This window comes from Mus caroli, chromosome 1 (genome assembly GCF_900094665.2).
Source record: "Mus caroli chromosome 1, CAROLI_EIJ_v1.1, whole genome shotgun sequence".
In the NCBI taxonomy this organism is placed as follows: Eukaryota; Metazoa; Chordata; class Mammalia; order Rodentia; family Muridae; genus Mus; species Mus caroli.
In genome coordinates, this window is record NC_034570.1 from 181,629,786 (window position 1) to 181,647,072 (window position 17,287).

Sequence of the window (17,287 nt, forward strand, 5' to 3'; positions counted from 1 at the left end):
TTTTTTTTTTTTTTTAATGTTTGGAATTGAAATAGAATCCCATGGCTTCCCCCTCCCTGGACTCCCTTCCTTCCCCCTTTTCAATTGGTAGACTTTTTTTTTTTTTTAATTATTGTTACACACACATATATGTGTGTGTGCATGCACAGATACATATAAATGAATCTGCTGTCTGTGTGTGTGTGTACAGTTCCAAGGACAACCACTTGGCATTAGACAAACAATCCCTGGGAGGGGCTACCTCTCCTCCTGGCAGTTGTGAGTTGCCTTCATTCTTTGTCTAGAGGAAAAACCCTGACAATCTTTCCCTATTCCATGCCAACTTGTCTGATATGACATTGTCCTGACTTTTCCTCCTTATGCAGCCATTTCTAGAGTGGCTGTTCACAGTGGATGCCTTGGTCCTCTGGCTCCACAGATCTTTCTGCTCCCTATTCGTTTGCTTTTCCTGAACCATAGACAAAGGTGCTGTGTGTACGTGTATTCCCTGGGGCTGGGCTCCCCATGACCTGTTGATTTCTGCATTGTGTCCAGTTGTGGTTTTCCGTGATGGGCTCCATTTGCTGTGAAGAGAGGCCTCTTTGATGAGGGGTGGGAGCTGCACTGATCTAGGAAAGGTAAGCTGAGCACCTACTCTAAATTTTTGAGACAGTGTGTCATGATGTCGTCCGATTCTTACAAAGAACCTTTCCCTTTATTTTTTCTTTGTAGAAATCTTTACTAATAACTTTAAAACATTGTCATAAACCCAGATTTCAAACCGCCCCAAGTAATCCTCAAGATGACTCACTCACAAAATGTCTGACCCGACATCCTCCCAAGCCAGTCTTGGAGTCTGCGGGTGGTGCAGAGCTGCTCCTTATTACGCAGTGGTGTACCGCCCTCTAGTGGGCAGCTTGTGTCAGTACACAGAAGCTCCCGGAGGCGAGCCTGGAGATTCTTTAGTGAACAGAGCTAATGGATGCTAGCCTTTAGCTAAGAGAAGGAAGACAAAAAAGTAGCAAAGCCAGGAGCTTGCCCAGGAGTGCACTGTGGGCCCAGGGCACAGTGCAAAAGGTCCCTCACTTGAGATGGCACACACTGTTAATGGGGACTGACAGCAGAAGCAGATTGGGCAGGAATAGTGTGAGCCAGGTCCTGCAGGAGCCAGATGGCTGCCCAGAGCAGGGTAGGCGCATCTCTCCGTTCTCTGTTGATTCCTGCCCCACCTCCCATCCCCACCCGATGACCCCATACTGAGGACTGAACGCAGGGCCTTGTGCTTGTTGGATGAACTCTACACTGCTGAGAGCAACCCCCAAAGCCAACCCTTTGCCACTTTGGAAATTACTGATTTGTCCTGCAAATCCTCCCTCGCCTTTTTTATTATGGTGGTCATTGTGGCTGAACACTCTCACCTAGGGCCTCTCTCCATACTCCCAGGACAGCTGCTCCAAGATGGAGCTGACATGGCTGAATACTTCAGGGATCATTAGGAATCTCTGTGTAAGTCTTAATAACAGGCCTTACTGCACCTTTATTTAACAAAGCTTTTTTTTTTTTTTCTGCCTCCTCTATTCCAGGACTTACACTGGCCACAAGCAGTTTGAGGTTCAGCCAGAAAACAATCACAGATATCACAACAGAATTGATTTACACTGTTCTCTGAACATCTTGGCTGAGGCCCCTCAGAGCAGAGGTGACAAGGTTGGAATTCCACCTTGCAGGACAAGTTGTGTCCTCTGGATAAACATAATAGAGGGAGCAAGCTGTTGCCTTGAGTAAAATCCTGGGCAGAAGCAGCTCAGGAAGAGGTGGGTTCAACTGGTTCACAGTTCATCAGCCTTGGAAAGCAGAGACTTTACAGCCTGGCATGGTGTTGCATGCCACAAGCAGGCGTATCTCGGAGTCCGAGGACAGCCTGGTCTACAGAGTGAGTTCCAGGACAGCCAGGGCTATACAGAGAAACCCTGTCGTGAAAACAAAACAAAACAAAACAAAACAAAACCAAAAAAAAAAAAAAAAAAAAAGAAACTCGATGCTTCTGGTCACCCTGCACCTGCAGTCAGGAAACAGGAAGAGATAAACAAATGTGTGTGCTTGCCTAGCCTTCTCTGTTTTATGTAGTCCTAGACTGGTGGTTTGCATGAGAATAGTCCCTAGAGGCTCATACATTTGAATGCTTGGTCCCTACTTGGTCTGTTCTGGGAAGTGTAGCCTTGTTGGAGGTGTGCCACTAAGGATGGGCTTTGGGGTTTAAGAGCCCATGCCAGGAAGACCCTCCCTCTCTCTCCCCTCTCTCTGTGCTCTGTGGTTCACATCTCAACCTGGAAGCTCTCAGCTACGGTTCCAGTGCTATCGTGCCTGCCTGCCACCATGTTTCCTGGCATGATGATAATAAAGGACTCACTCTCTGAACCTCTAAGACCCCAATTTAAATGCTTTCTTTTGTAAGTTGGCTTGGCCATAGTGTTTCTTCGCAGCAACAGAAAAGAAACTAAGCAAGGACCAAAGAACATTGTTGCCCACTTTTAGGGTGTGTCTTCTCCATTCGATTAATTTAACATAAGCCCTCACAGGCATGCTTCAGAGGCTGACCTAATCTACACTGTCTCTACAAGTGTACCCAAAGGCTTGACCCCCTAGGAGATTCTACATCCTGTCAATCAACAGTAACCAAGGAGTGGTAAGGCACGAGGTAGGGATGCAAGTGGAACTTCTCACAACTGGAAGGACAAGTACCAAGTCAGTTTTGAGAAGCTGAGAAAGTGTGTTGTGTTTGGAGCGAAGAGTAAGAGCTCTTTGTCTAGAAAGAAGATGAAGGGTTGGGTGTGAAGCAGGCTCGTCAACGAACTCAACACAGGCATCAGTACACCCATCACATACACACCACACGCCTATACACCACATATCACAAACACACCACACACACAACATGCTACACATATCACATACAACACTCTACACATCATAAACAACACACACACAAACATAGCACACACATCACATATGACACACACACGCACCATATAAATGACCTCAGGCATTTGTAGCTCCTTATGTAATTTCTGAGATCTAAATTAATCCTACTCCTTTGAGGTACGACAATGTCCTTGAATGCTAATTTAAAAGTTCTCCTGGCTGGCAATTCCAATTAGCTTATACTAAATTCAGCGCACGGAATACATTCTTTATTTTTAACATAAGGAGGCTTCTAATTCTTATTAATAGGACATTGGGTTCTTTTTCAATCACACCACGAACAGATATTTTAAGAACAATGACCCATTTATGCAGCAGATTATTAGCTTTCTGGTAATGCACATTACCCCCCACCTGCTCTGGATGGAAGCCTTTATTTAGCTCACCTTCCCCAAGTCAAAGCGGGGCCACTTCACTGGCTATGTGAGCTGAAGTCAGCAAACTGCACGCAGCTCCCCGGATTGGCTATTAGGGAACACCTTTTTTTTTTTTTAACTAACACACTTTTTTGGTAGATGTCTTAGAAGTACAATTTGGCAGTGCGGTGACTACTCTGTTCTGAATGCTTCCATACTCAATCCCTAAGCTTTGGATTAGTTTCTATGTTCAACAGGTCTCTCAGTTTAATATTCAGAGATCTAGACTATGCTAACTGTGCTCAGAAAACACATGTCAACTCTGCGTTATCACTATGAATATCCTTTATTATTTTTAATCAGTTATATTATTTTTTAATAATATATTATTATTAATAATCAGTTATTATTTTTTAATCAGTTCTCTTCTGGGCAGTTGGGCCTAGTTTCTCTCTCTCTGTCTCTCTCTCTCTCTCTCTCTCTCTGGGCGTGGGGTGTCTTTCTCGCGGGTGGGGGTAAGGCAGGGACCCTCTACAAAGCTCTGAATGTCCTCAAGCTCACAGAGATCTGCCTGCGTGCGCAACCACGCCCGGCTGGAACAGGGATTCTGGCTCTCTAGGTGTGAGGACTATAAAGTGCTCGGTGCACTCACCGCATCCCTCAGGGTCACCAAATCCTCAAATCCTCAACACACAAGGGTTTATGTTCAGGACCCGAGTGCAGAGGAGTCAGAACCGGGTGGGGTCAAAGTGGAAAGGTCAAAAGGCCAGTGTCTCCAGTCCAGATCCTCCGACCTCCGTTACCATAGCGACTTCAGCCGAGGAATGGAATGACCGAGGCCCCAACAGGCTTTGCGATCCCAGGTCCCAGGGGTTTTCGGCGCGGCTCGTACTCCGTAGAGCAGCTAGACGCAGACACCAACGCCGACGCGGTTGCCTAGCGACACGCATTTTCCCAGGATGCCTAGCAGTGTTGTGTTTTCTCAGCCAATCAGAGTTGAGATGCACCTTCGCTGTGGACCAATAGAATGCGAGGCCGAAGCCCGCGACGGTTGACCCGGTGGCCGGTTGCTCGTCGACTCAGGCAGGCAGACGAGGGGCTCGGGGGTCGGCGCGGTTGGCCTGCAGCGGGCGAGCCTGGGCTCCGAGCGGCGCGGTGGTGTGGTTGCCAGGGTAGCCGCTCGCCATGCCGTCCCGGGTGGAGGACTACGAGGTGCTGCACAGCATCGGCACCGGCTCCTACGGCCGCTGTCAGAAGATTCGCAGGAAGAGCGACGGCAAGGTGAGGCGCCGGGCAGCCCTTCCACGGCGGGCTTAGGGAGAAGCAAGCGTCGCCCACGCTGGGGAGGGGCAGGGCGGCCACCTGAACTCTCGTGAAGGACCGGGCTGTAGCCTCCTAAAGAGGGGCGGGCTCGTGGAGCGGGCAGCCGCGGCTGGGAACCGGTGGAGGCGCGAATCCGCGGCGAGCAGAAAGACGAGCTCACGTGACCTGCTTCGCCGCCGCGCCCCACGCTGTCCGGGACTCAAATGAACCCGGTCAAGACTCCCTCACTGACACACCCATTGAGTTGTTAGTGTTTTGTTTTTCAACTTTGGAAATTTCACCCTTTGTCTCACACCTTGGAAATGTTGTGTTTCAGATCCTGGTGTGGAAAGAGCTTGACTATGGCGCCATGACGGAGGTGGAGAAGCAAATGCTTGTGTCTGAAGTGAACTTGCTTCGGGAGCTGAAACATCCAAACATCGTCCGTTACTATGATCGCATTATCGACCGAACCAACACAACCCTGTACATCGTAATGGAATACTGTGAGGGAGGGGACCTGGCTAGTGTCATTTCAAAGGGGACCAAGGATAGGTAAGGTGAAAGAGCCCCCCAGGTCGTATCTAATAATAATTGACTTCCATGTTTGTACACTCTGAATGACTTGCCCCAGATTGAAGATGGCTTTTATTCAGGATCGTGAAATGTGCTTTTTCTCCAGACAGTACTTGGAGGAAGAGTTTGTCCTTCGAGTGATGACTCAGTTGACGCTGGCCCTGAAAGAGTGTCACAGAAGGAGCGATGGTGGCCACACTGTGCTTCACCGGGACCTGAAGCCAGCCAATGTCTTCCTGGACAGCAAACACAATGTCAAGCTGGGGGACTTTGGACTAGCTAGAATATTAAATCACGACACGAGTTTTGCAAAAACATTTGTTGGCACGCCCTATTACATGTCTCCTGTGAGTATTTCAGAATTCAACTTTTTTTTCCCCCCTGAGACAGGGTTTCTCTGTGTAGCCCTGGCTGTCCTGGAACTCACTTTGTAGATCAGGCTGTCCTTGAACTCAAAGTGATCCTCCTGCCTCTGCCTCCCAAGTGCCGGGATTAAAGGTGTGAGCTACCACACCTGGCCTAGAATTCAACTTTTTAATATCTTAGGTGAAGCATTCAGATGCAAAGAACTGAGGCTTGGGTTGCTAATAAATCCAGTAGCTCAGAATTCACAATACAATTTAAGTTTGAGTTTGACTTTGTTTCCCTAATGTTGAGGATTGAACCTAGGCCCCCAGGCATTTGAGGTAAGCACTATGCCCCTGAGTACAGCCCAAAGTCTTTTATATGTAATATGTATTTTAAAATGTTTATTATTTATGTATATATAGTATATGTGTCTTGTGAGTGAGTGCTATGTGTGTGGTGAGGCCAGAAGAGGGAGTGGACTTACCCTATCTCACACACTCACGCTCAGGGTTCCAGGCAACTGTGACCAGATGCTGAAACTTGAACTCAGGACCCCTGGAAGAGCAGCAGGTGCTTAACCGCTGACCCCTTCTAGATTTGTTTTCAAAGAGACTTCCTGGCAAACAGTTCTCTGTATTCAACTAGAGCTTTCAAAAGAAAAAGAAAACTAAAGACTTATTTGTGTGTATGGGTGTTTTGTCTACATGTATGTAAGTGTGCCACCTGTGTGCCAAATGCCCAGGGTGGTCAGAAGACAGCATTGGATTCTTTGGAGCTAGAGTTAGGATGGATTGAGCTGTCACGTAGAGACTGGAAACCATATCCAGGTCTTCTGTAACAGCAACAAGCGCTGTTAACCACTAAGCCATCTTCAGTGGTCCCCATTCCCCAGGGTTTCTCTGTGTAGTTCTGGCTAGCCTGGAATTCACAGAGATCTGCCTGCCGCTGCTGGGATTAGAGGTGTGCACCATGTTGCTCAGCTTTTGTTTTGTTCTTCAATAACCACAAAATGCTAAATTATAGGGTTACAAATAATGTTTAAGGCAACAATGTTTTCAAGGGGAATAGTGTTTGTTTTTGTTGTTGTTTTTTCAAGACAGGGTTTCTCTGTGTAGCCCTGGCTGTCCTGGAACTCACTCTGTAGACCAGGCTGGCCTCGAACTCAGAAATCCNCCGCCTGCCTCTGCCTCCCGAGTGCTGGGATTAAAGGTGTGAGCCACCACTGCCCAGCTGGGAATAGTGTTTAAAGGCAACAATATTTCCGAAGATGTCAGTCCTAAAGTGGTGACCTCAGACTCCCTGGGAGTGTTTATTTTATTTTATTTTTTAACATACGGAGTCCTGGACCCAAAGTTAAAGCACGGCTGGTCACGCTGTCTCAGCAGGCAACTGAGAGGTACTTGCTCAGGTACTTGCTGCTGCTCATGAGTTTAGGGCCCAGGCCCAGGGAATGGTGCCTCCACATTTAGGGTGGGTCTCCCCAGCTGAGCTAAGTCTAGATTCCCTTAGTGATATACATAGAGACTTGGGCCTAGGTGATCTTAGATGCTGTTAGGTGGACAGATTTAGCACTACAGTAACTGAAAGTTTGGTGAGGCTCGGGCCTTCTCACAGAGGCCTCCGTGTTTCGTGTTGATTTCTGCATGTCCTGTCCTTGCTGCTCTTCTGCATTTACAGGCTGTTCCCAAATGTCTCACTATCATAAGGCACCCTAGGTGCATAGCCTTGTATGAATTAGTCCTCACTTCTGATTATTAGATTACTGTTAGGGCAAAAACATGACAGGTTTTTAATCTGTCATTAGATGTCAAGGTCAGGGCCTGCTTTTTATCCCAGTCTGATCTGCATAGTGAGATCCTGTCTCAAAAAACAAAAAGCAAAGCACAAGTAAATACCAACCAGCCTCAAGTCTGTAAGGGGCAGCACACGCACGCACGCACACACACACACACACACACACACACACACACACACCCTCCGTCCACTCTTATAAAGCTCAGCAGTATCTAACACTCTCCCTCCTTCTCCCAGCTGATGTCTCGGGGAAACTGAGCCCATTCAGGCGCTACGGCAGTGGAGGGCAGTGGAGGGCAGTGGGGAAGAAGGCACGAAAGGCCGAGCAGGGGTCAACATCTGGGTGATTTCCTTTGTACTCAAGCTTTCTGTGTGCAACATGACACCATGGAAAAACCGCCCTGCTCTGAAAATAGTCACAAGTTCACAAAGTTTTATACTGTCACCAGTTCTATTAGTCTGATTATTTATCTGGAAAGTTCTAGAAATCTCTGTGAACCAGTAAAGAATCCTCTATTGATAGTAACTCATGTACCCAAGCTTCCTAGAACTTGTATAGCTGAGAACAACTGTGGATTTTTTTAAAGAAGATATTATGTATTTTTATTTTATGTATATAAGTATTTTTCCTGAATGTATGTACACCATGTGTATTCAGTGCCTGGGAGAGCACAGGACATTGGATCCCCTGGAGCTGGAGTTATAGACTGTAATGAGTGGCTGTGTGGGTGCTGGGAGAGAAGCCTGGGCCCTCTGCAGGAGGACCGCCTTGGCTGCTGAGATGTGTCTCTAGCCCTAGCCCGCCATTGTTTTCTGGTCCTCATGCTCTACCTCCCAAGTGCTGAGATGACAAGTGTGAGCCATGGTTACTTTGTGTTTGAGATCCAGCCCTGGGCTTTGTGCCTGCTAGGCAGGCCCTCTGCTGACCAGGCTGCATTCCAGCCCTCAGGTTGAAACAAAGCAAGCTCTCACTTCCTTGGTACTTTCTTACCTTCTCCTTTAGGAGCAGATGAGCTGCTTATCCTACAACGAGAAGTCGGACATCTGGTCGCTGGGCTGCCTGCTGTATGAGCTGTGTGCACTCATGTGAGTGTGTGGAGACAGGCCTGCTTCAGGCGAACACTCTGGGTCCTGTTACAATAGCAACAACCAAACACCCTACTTGTATAAATTTAGAATGGAACATGTGGGGCTGGGTCCTGCTTTTTTGTTCAGGGATCTGTGTTTGCAGTGGGAGAGTAGTTTATAGACCAGGCCAACAAAGCAGATGCGTCAGGGTCCTGGGGAAGGTTTGGGGCTGGGAGAACAGGACGGGCTCTGAGTTTGACACTTTCCTCCTGCGATTCTAAGCCATTCCCCAGAACCACAGTTGGACAGGGATGGAGGAAAGGCATTCCATCACACTGGAGACAGTTTGGGCTGTCCTTCCAGATCTAGCAGGCAGAAGCCTCGCTGCTGCAGAATGTCCAGAGCATATGGACACACCCTGAGTCAGAGCTGTTTAACCCTAAAATACAGCAGCACCGCCTTGCCACAGTACGGTGGGTGATGCTGCTAACCACACCGCTAACTGTAGCCAGGGAAGAGTCCCAGATGAGGAAGTAGAATGTGGGACAGAGGCCAGTCACCCATTTATTCCTGTCCTTTGTGTTCATCTGACATTTTTATAACTTCTCCCTTCTCATCCCTCCTTTTTCTTTTTTAAATCCTAGGCCTCCGTTTACAGCTTTCAACCAAAAAGAGTTAGCTGGGAAAATCAGGGAAGGGAGGTTCAGGCGTATCCCCTACCGCTACTCTGATGGCTTGAATGACCTCATCACTCGGATGCTGAATTTAAAGGTAATGGTTGCAAGGCACCATGTGACAGACATGACATGACAGACAGAGACCGAGAGGTGTATTCTGTGTAAAGACCAATGAGTCCTAAAGAAGCATCGATTTCCCTGGCTACAATCCTATTGGCACAGGTGGGCGGATGCCCACAGGTGTGGAGACACGCCCCCTTGACAACCGTGGGCCTCACTTCCAGATGTCCTTTCCATCTTCTGCTACAGTGAAGGATGGTTAGTGGTATGGAAGGACCGAGGAAAGGCCAATTTCAGCCCTGTAGTGGGAAGGGAAGGGAAGGAGCCGGGATGCGCTGTGTTCCTCTCCCCTCACCGTGAGGGATGATGGATTATGAAGGGAAGGTCAGCAGGGAAATGAAAAGATCCTGAAATGGTCTTCGAGCCGGTGGGTAGCCTTTGTCAGCTGAGGAAAGAGTGAATTTGGGAGCTGTGGGTTTATGGAGGATGCAGAGGCAGAGATGGGGAACAGATAAGGTTGAAGGTCATGAGGGTGTCCTTGGTATTTAGAGAAACAGGTCTCACTTCCCCAGAGAAGCCCAGTGATGCCCAGTGATGCCCAGTATGCATGGAGGAGGGAGGAGTTGTGCCCGCCTGAGCCAGCTCCTTAGAACCAGAGAGAAGGGAGAAACAGGCAGCCAAACTCACGTCATGGTGCAGATCCAGCACCTTGTGACCAGTGAACTTGTTTTTCCAGGTGTTTAACCTGATATCTCTAGATGCAGGAACTGTCTTTTGTCTTGTTTACCCTGCTAATAATGTAGCTGCTTTTCTTAAGATGGATCTGATCTGCCAGCCACACTGTTTCTCTAGGACTACCATCGACCTTCGGTGGAAGAAATTCTGGAGAGCCCTTTGATAGCAGACTTGGTTGCAGAAGAGCAAAGGAGAAATCTGGAGAGGAGAGGACGGCGCTCAGGCGAGCCTTCGAAGCTGCCGGACTCCAGCCCTGTGCTGAGTGAGCTCAAGTTGAAGGAAAGGCAACTGCAGGAACGAGAGCAAGCACTCAGAGCTCGGGAGGACATCCTGGAGCGTGAGTGGTGCCCCGAGCCAGGGAGTCAGCCGGGTGCAGTGGGGAGATGGGGCCAGGGTCTAAACAGAAGAGCATATATTCACAGGCTGTTAGAAAGAGCCTTTTATTTCTTTTTAGTTGTGGGTTCTGGGGATTGAACCCAGGATCTTGTGAATGCCAGTGAGCTACATCCCAGCATTTTTCTCTCAAGGCAGGATCTCTCTGAGTTACCCATGTTGACCTTCCATCCTCCTGCTCCAGCGGCTTGAGTTACCAAGCCTGACAACTTTTATAAACCAGTGATTCTCAGTCTGTGGGTTGTGACCCCTTTGGGAGGCTCAGATGACCCTTACCTAAGACCAACAGAAAACACTTATTTCCCATGAGTCTCCACTCCATCTCCAGGTGGTACACACACATGCATATACACCCAGGCATGGTAACACCATGACAACTCTATCACATATCCCCTGAACAAATATATATATAAATAAAACTTCATTAGAAATATTCCATTAGAAAACCATCCCAACAACAACAAAAAATAATGAGAAGCATTGTAAGTTCTGACAGTTTTGTAACAGTGAGCACTTAAAATAGTCAGGTGCTCCAAACAGAGCTCCACCATGTCTTACGGAAATTAAATGGCTGTCAGAGGAAAAGGGTTTTAAATGAGTTTTTGAGCTTCACGATGAACTCAAAATGTTCTTAGATAGCAAGGCTGCTAAGTTCTAAGCACTTTTCAGTAATGAAAGTGAGTTGCAGACAGTAACTTACTTGGCTGTAATCTTTGTCATCTTGAATGAGTTACGTTTGTGACTGCAAGGACCAAATACAACATCGTTCAGCTTATCTGAAAGGATCCAATTATTCCAAGTGAAACCTCAGCTCTGGCAAAAAACCAAAAAGGATGAAAATAAAATTTACATGCTGCCTACCTTATATGCTTTTTTTTGAGGACCATGACATTGAACCAGACAAAAGGATTACAAAGATAGTTTCTGTGTGAGAACACTTGCACATGCTTGCTGACAAGACATTTCATTGTATTTTCCAAGTCTACATGATGCCTGCCCCATTTGCACTTGCCAGAAGTCCGTTCATTCAGAGTTGAAGCTCTTCATGAGACAGCACAAGAGGAGTTGTGTTAACGGCACTGCAGTGAGAGCCGACTTCTCCACAGTGCCCCAGCTACACATCTCTGGATCAAGTGTTTGCAGCTGTACCTGCTGTAGTCTTTAATTTTTTAACCCTGTTTTTAATAATGGTTCTCAAGTGCTTTAAACTCCCTTCTCCAGCCCACCACCCACCAGAGGTAGTGGAAAACGAAGGTTATTAGGGTACAGGGGCAGTGGACCTGTTTAGCAATTGTTTTTTGGAGCAAATCTCATTTGTGCTGTCAAGAAGTCAGCAGTTGAATCATCAGTGGTGGGGCTCTCGATGCACTCGCAGACCGTCAGTCTGGTCCTGTTGGGATAGCAGCAGGATCCAGCAGCAGTGGCACCGAGCAGAGATGTGTGCCCTTGCATAGGCTGCCCTGAGAATTTCTGATCTGGTGAGAAAGCACCAACCTCAACTTTTGCATTAAAGTTTGTTTTTACTAAGTACTGTTGCAAAATGTAGCACCATGCTTCAAGACAAAACTACATTTATTTGTAATTAGGAGTAAATATTTCACAATATGTAACTACGTATATTTTTGTGACTAATAACTGAGCTTTAATTATGTTCAATTTGTAACAATGAAAATAGATCCTGCATTTCAGATACTTATGATTTGTAACAGTAGCAAAGTTATAGTTAGAAAGTAGCAACAAAAATAATGTTATGGTTGGGGTCACCACAGCATGAGGAAGTGTATTAAAGGACCCCAGCATTGGGAAGGCTGAGAGCCCTGCAGTGCAGGGACCTTCCCAGCCTGCAGGTGGCAGGGAGAGAGAGAGAGATAGGATGGCCAGGCTGCAGTAGATAGGTTTATGGTCAGAGCTCCTTACTCATTGGTTTTCTTTTTCATCCTCTTTTCCAAGAGAAGGAACGTGAACTTTGTATTCGAGAGAGACTTGCAGAGGACAAACTGGCCAGAGCCGAGAGCCTGATGAAGAACTACAGTCTGCTGAAGGAGCACAGGCTCCTATGTCTGGCTGGTGGCCCAGGTATGCCCATGAGCTGGACACAGCTCCACCTCACATGAGGATGTGCCCCACAGTGTGGCCCCTGAGTGGGTTAGAGCCCCAGATCTCAGGGTGACGTCATTGAATCTGTGCTCCTGAGTGGACTGAGGCTCTGCTGGTGCAGCGACTGAGTCCCTGGCCGAGAGACCTGAAAGGAATGGCAATTTCATTTCAGCTTCACTCAGCATACCAAAAGTTGTGGATGATATTTAAATATTTAAGTTTTGAAATGGAAACATTTTCTTTTTTTTTTTTATATATATATATTTTTTAAGATTTATTTATTTATTTATTTATTTATTATATGTAAGTACACTATAGCTGTTCTCAGACACTCCAGAAGAGGGAGTCAGATCTCGTTACAGATGGTTGTGAGCCACCATGTGGTTGCTGGGATTTGAACTCCTGACCTTCGGAAGAGCAGTCGGGTGCTCTTACCCACTGAGCCATCTCAACAGCCCGGAAACATTTTCAAAACTATACATTTCAAGTTTTTCACAGGGTATTATGTTCTTTGGCTATTGTGGTTTGAATAGCTACAGCCCCCCATAGACTCATGTGTTTGAATGTTGGCCTATAGAGAGTAGCACTATCAGGAGGTGTGACCTTGTTGGAGGAAGTGTGTCACTGTGGGGGGCGGATTTTGAAGTCTCCTATGCCCAGTGTGGAAGAAAGTCCCTCCTTGCTATCTATGGTCAAGATGGAGAACTCTCAGCTCCTCCTCCAGTACCATGCCTGCCTGCCTGCTGCCATACCTCCCACCATGATGATAATGATGGACTAAATCTCTACACCTGTAAGCCAGCCCCAAGTTAAATGCCCTTTATAAGAGTCACCGTTGTCATAGTGTCTCTTCCCAGCAATGAAACCCTAAGACAGTTATGTGACCAAAACTATATTTCTCTATATTTTCAAGCAAAATTCCTGGTATTTTAAAACTGTCACACCTCAGTCATAGTAGAAACTGTGGCTTAACAGGCATGGTGGTATAAGTCTGTTATCCCAGCACTTGATTTGCTGTGAGTTTGAGACCAGCCTATTAGACAGTGAGTTCAAGACAATCCAAAAGAAAGGGGATGGCACTTGGCTAGAGAGATGCTCGTCATTTAAGAGCACACACTGCTTGTCTTAGTCACTGCTCTATTGCCATGAGGATGCACCGTGACCCTGGCAATTCTTACAAGAGAGAGCATTGATCTGGAGAGAGAGCTTACAGTTTCAGAGGTTCAGTCCATGACCATCATGATGGGGAACATGGTGGCGGGGGCGGTGCTGATGAAGTCTCTTGAGAGCTACACCTCCATCTGCTGGGATTTCCTCCAGCAAGGCCATACCTCTTCCTCCTTTTCAATCAGTGCCAATGCCTGGTGACTGAGCATTCAAATATATGTGCCTATGAGGCCATTATTTAAGCCACCACCCTGTTCTTCCTGAGGACAAGCAGCAGCATTTGAGTTAAAACTTCATGAATTATAACTACTGGATAAATGTAAAATCATGTACTATAAAATCAACTACTGCAATATACACGCGTGCATGTGCGCACCCACCCACCCACCATGGGAACTTAATCTGGATGCTGGTCGGTCCTTTTTTAATCAGCTGTGACTGATGTCAGTACTGTGATAGTAACAGCCAGTGAGAGTCCCTCCTGCCCGGCACACACACACACACAGCCCTCCTGCCTTTAACTTCAGATCCGAGGAGTCCCTGGTCACTTGTCCCAGAGAGCATCTCACAGGAGTCAGCGGGCAGGTCAGCTCTTTGATCTGTGTGATGTAGTTGATCTCAGGTAACTCAGATCCTTTTCTTTTTCTTTGTGAAGAACTTGATCTTCCATCCTCAGTCATGAAGAAGAAGGTTCATTTCCACGGGGAAAGCAAAGAGAACACTGCAAGGAGTGAGAATTCTGAGAGCCATCTTGCCAAGTCCAAGTGCAGGGACCTGAAGAAGAGGCTTCATGCTGCCCAGCTGCGGGCTCAAGCCCTGGCTGATATTGAAAAAAACTACCAGCTAAAGAGCAGGCAGATCCTGGGCATGCGTTAGGCCTGCAAGGCATGGAGCTGGGTCAGTGTTGATACTGACAACCCACTAGAGATTGGTATTCAGCTGCTGTCGTTTTGTGTGTCTGGTTCTGTGTGTCGAACCTTTGTGTGTGGTGAGCTCGGCACTGGCATTGCTTGTGGTCTGCAAGATGGATGTGTCTGCTTCCTAATGTCCCTGTGTGCAAAGCAAGCTGTCTTTGCTGGTTGGTTGGGCTTTTGATCCTGTGTGCGATTACTACTTGGAATATGAGATGGGGCACTATAGATACTATAGATCTTAGGAGAAAATAATGTTAGGGAAAGAATATTTAACCTGGAGGGCTCAGAGAGGTTCACACGCTGAGAGATACTGCCTTCACTGCAGTTTCCAAGTGAGGCCTCGGCGAGTACGTGACTTCCCTGCTAACGGGATGCCTATGGCAGGGCCCACAGGGTTGCATGTCAGAGGTGTTGTAACGTTACAGGGAGAGACCCAGCCTCTGGCCTGACCGCCTGCTGAGAAGCCACTCACCAGCATTCCAGTTCCAGGATGCTCACTGTGCCCATTAACATCACATTAGAAGTGGAGGGAAGGGCAAGAGCTGAAGCTTTTACCCAAGAATTGGATTTGCCTTAGGGAAGCGCGTGCCATGGGCCTCAGCACGCTGCTGACCTGCAACCTAGGCAGGCACTGGGGACAGGAGGCTCTGGGAGCCCTGAGAGCCCCCTCCTGCTGTGTGCTGGGCCTGTCCCCGTCTGTCTGTATCTGACCTCTAGGTCAGTTGATGACATTAGTTAAGTGTGTCTGTACCTACAAGTATAAGCCAAACGGTCGGAAATGCCTCAGAGTGTATATATTTTAAATCACACATGTGGTCCCCAAACTGTCTTCAGAAAGTTGGTCTATTTAAGGTGACTGGGGAAAAGGCAGGTCTCCTTTGTTCTCTCCACAGTCCCTTGAGATGGCTTCAGAAGAGAACAGTGTGCAGTGTGCATTATTGAGGGCCCTGTATGCCTTCACCTGTGTGAGGGCCAGATTGCTGTTTGTCTACGGTTTCTTGAAGACCTCAGCAGAAAGGAGTTGATTTGCCCTAAAAAGTCCTGTTGGCTGAGAGGGGAGGTCAAGCATGTAATGCCATTCGTCTCATGGCTAAGCACATAGACTCCTTGCATTTTACACTTCTGTGCCTTTACTTTCTGGGGCTATGATAACGTGCGTGGGTGTGCAACTTGCCAAGGTTGGCTTTCCCAGTGCTCTCTGTACACTGTGCTGTTGGCACTTGCAGCTGTAGAAGCTGTTGGAGGGATTACTTACGGTGACAGCTTCTGGGGTCTCTTAGCTGCAATGCCTGGGATCTTTTGCAACTTTGACTTTCAGTAGCAGCTTGGAATGTTAAAATATGGTGAGCCTCTTCTCTGTGAAGGAAGGGCCTGACAATCTGCCAGGAGGGAAGTCCTGTTAAAGACTGGAAACTCAGTGCGGTGGTTTTCCTGCCTTTTCCTTCTCCTTTGGTCTATAGTGATACTGACATAGCAATACAAAGTAAAATCTGTGTATATAAAAAATCCTAAGTATGAGGTTTTAAATGTTCTGGAACTTTAGAAAAAACTTAATTGGATACAATTGTTTATAATTAACAAGTCATCTTATTTATAAATTTTCCAATATAATATAAATCTATTTTGTGGAAATTTCACTGTGATGTTTGTATTCTGTGTGTGTGTGCACATGTGTATATATATTCACTTGTGTGTGTGACATGTGTATATATTCACTTGTGTGTGTGTGTGTACATATTCACGTGTGTGTGTGCAGGTGCAGGTAGCATAGCACCTAGAGGACAACCTCAGGTGTCATTGTTCAGGAACCGTCCACCTTGAGTTTTGATAAGGATTCTCCCTGGCACAGAATACAACAGTTTTGCCAAGCTTGCTGTCTCCTAAGTCCCAGGGTTCTTCCCTCTGCCTCTGCCTCCCTGTTCTGAGATGCCTAACACCTGTTCCCAGGCCCCTGCTGAGTGTCCTTATAAGAAGTTAGAAACTACAACCAAAGGTGTAAGACCTTCCACGAGAGCAGTCAGCAGTCTCAATCACCCATAAAACTTCACTTTGAAGTCTGGAGCCAGCTAGACGCGGCTATATCTATCTCAGACTAACCTTGATTCATTTACTGTCAGTGGACAGTCATTGAGGGCCTACCATGTTAAAACCTGACATTAACCCATTACCCTGGAGAGCCCAAAGTCCCTGGCACTAGATTTGTGGGGTCAGGCAATGGGGAGCAAAATAAAGCTGGTTAAAAGAGCTAGGAAATAGTTGTGTGTGAACACTTTTTTGGAAAAGGGGACATTGGGGTTCAGGTTAGACAGGAAGAACAGCGGGTAGGGGGACCCTGTGGGGTAGGGCAGGAGGAAGGGGGCTTGCAGGGCAGGGAGAAGATCCTTGAAAGCTTGGAGACACACAGCCTATTTTTGTGTCCTGCCACTGAGGCGTCTACGCAAGCCAGTTCCGATTCATCGGGACCATATGCTGGACCAGAGAGGAAGCTCTTTGAAGGAAGGGGCTGCTCTAAGAGGCGATTCTTCTCATTAGGCTTTCAGCAGGTTCACCAGCGACTCAGCAATGGCAGAAAGTGGCCGCACGGTGGCGCCAAGACGCTGCGAGTCCAGCAGCCGGGAGGCCATGGCCCCGCTGAGCACCACCAGCTCAGTTACTTTCTGTCTTAACACCCCTGCGAGTTAGGAAGGAAGCGCCCTGCCTACTCCTCTGCCTCCCAGCATAGCAGCGACCTCTTTCCCACAGTGGGTGTTGAAGCTTTCAATTCAAAGGGTCAAAAGATGTTTATTCTGGAGCCAAAAATGATTGACTGTGGCCCAGGTACACAGATTCAGGTTACCCC

General features: G+C 47.3%; 1 protein-coding gene and 1 pseudogene across 1 annotated transcript; one reads left to right on the forward strand and one right to left on the reverse strand.

The window, feature by feature from the left end:
• Positions 1-4,504, reverse strand: part of LOC110296655 — a 31,911-nt pseudogene extending 27,407 nt beyond the window's left edge.
• Nek2 (NIMA related kinase 2) lies at positions 4,330-16,083 on the forward strand. The gene is made up of 8 exons (XM_021172469.1): positions 4,330-4,598; positions 4,957-5,174; positions 5,302-5,542; positions 8,341-8,423; positions 9,050-9,176; positions 9,995-10,214; positions 12,221-12,346; positions 14,190-16,083. The coding sequence occupies exons 1-8, from the start codon at positions 4,503-4,505 to the stop codon at positions 14,408-14,410; spliced, it is 1,332 nt and encodes a 443-aa protein (XP_021028128.1). The 5' UTR covers positions 4,330-4,502; the 3' UTR covers positions 14,411-16,083.
• The last annotated feature ends 1,204 nt before the right edge of the window (positions 16,084-17,287 follow it).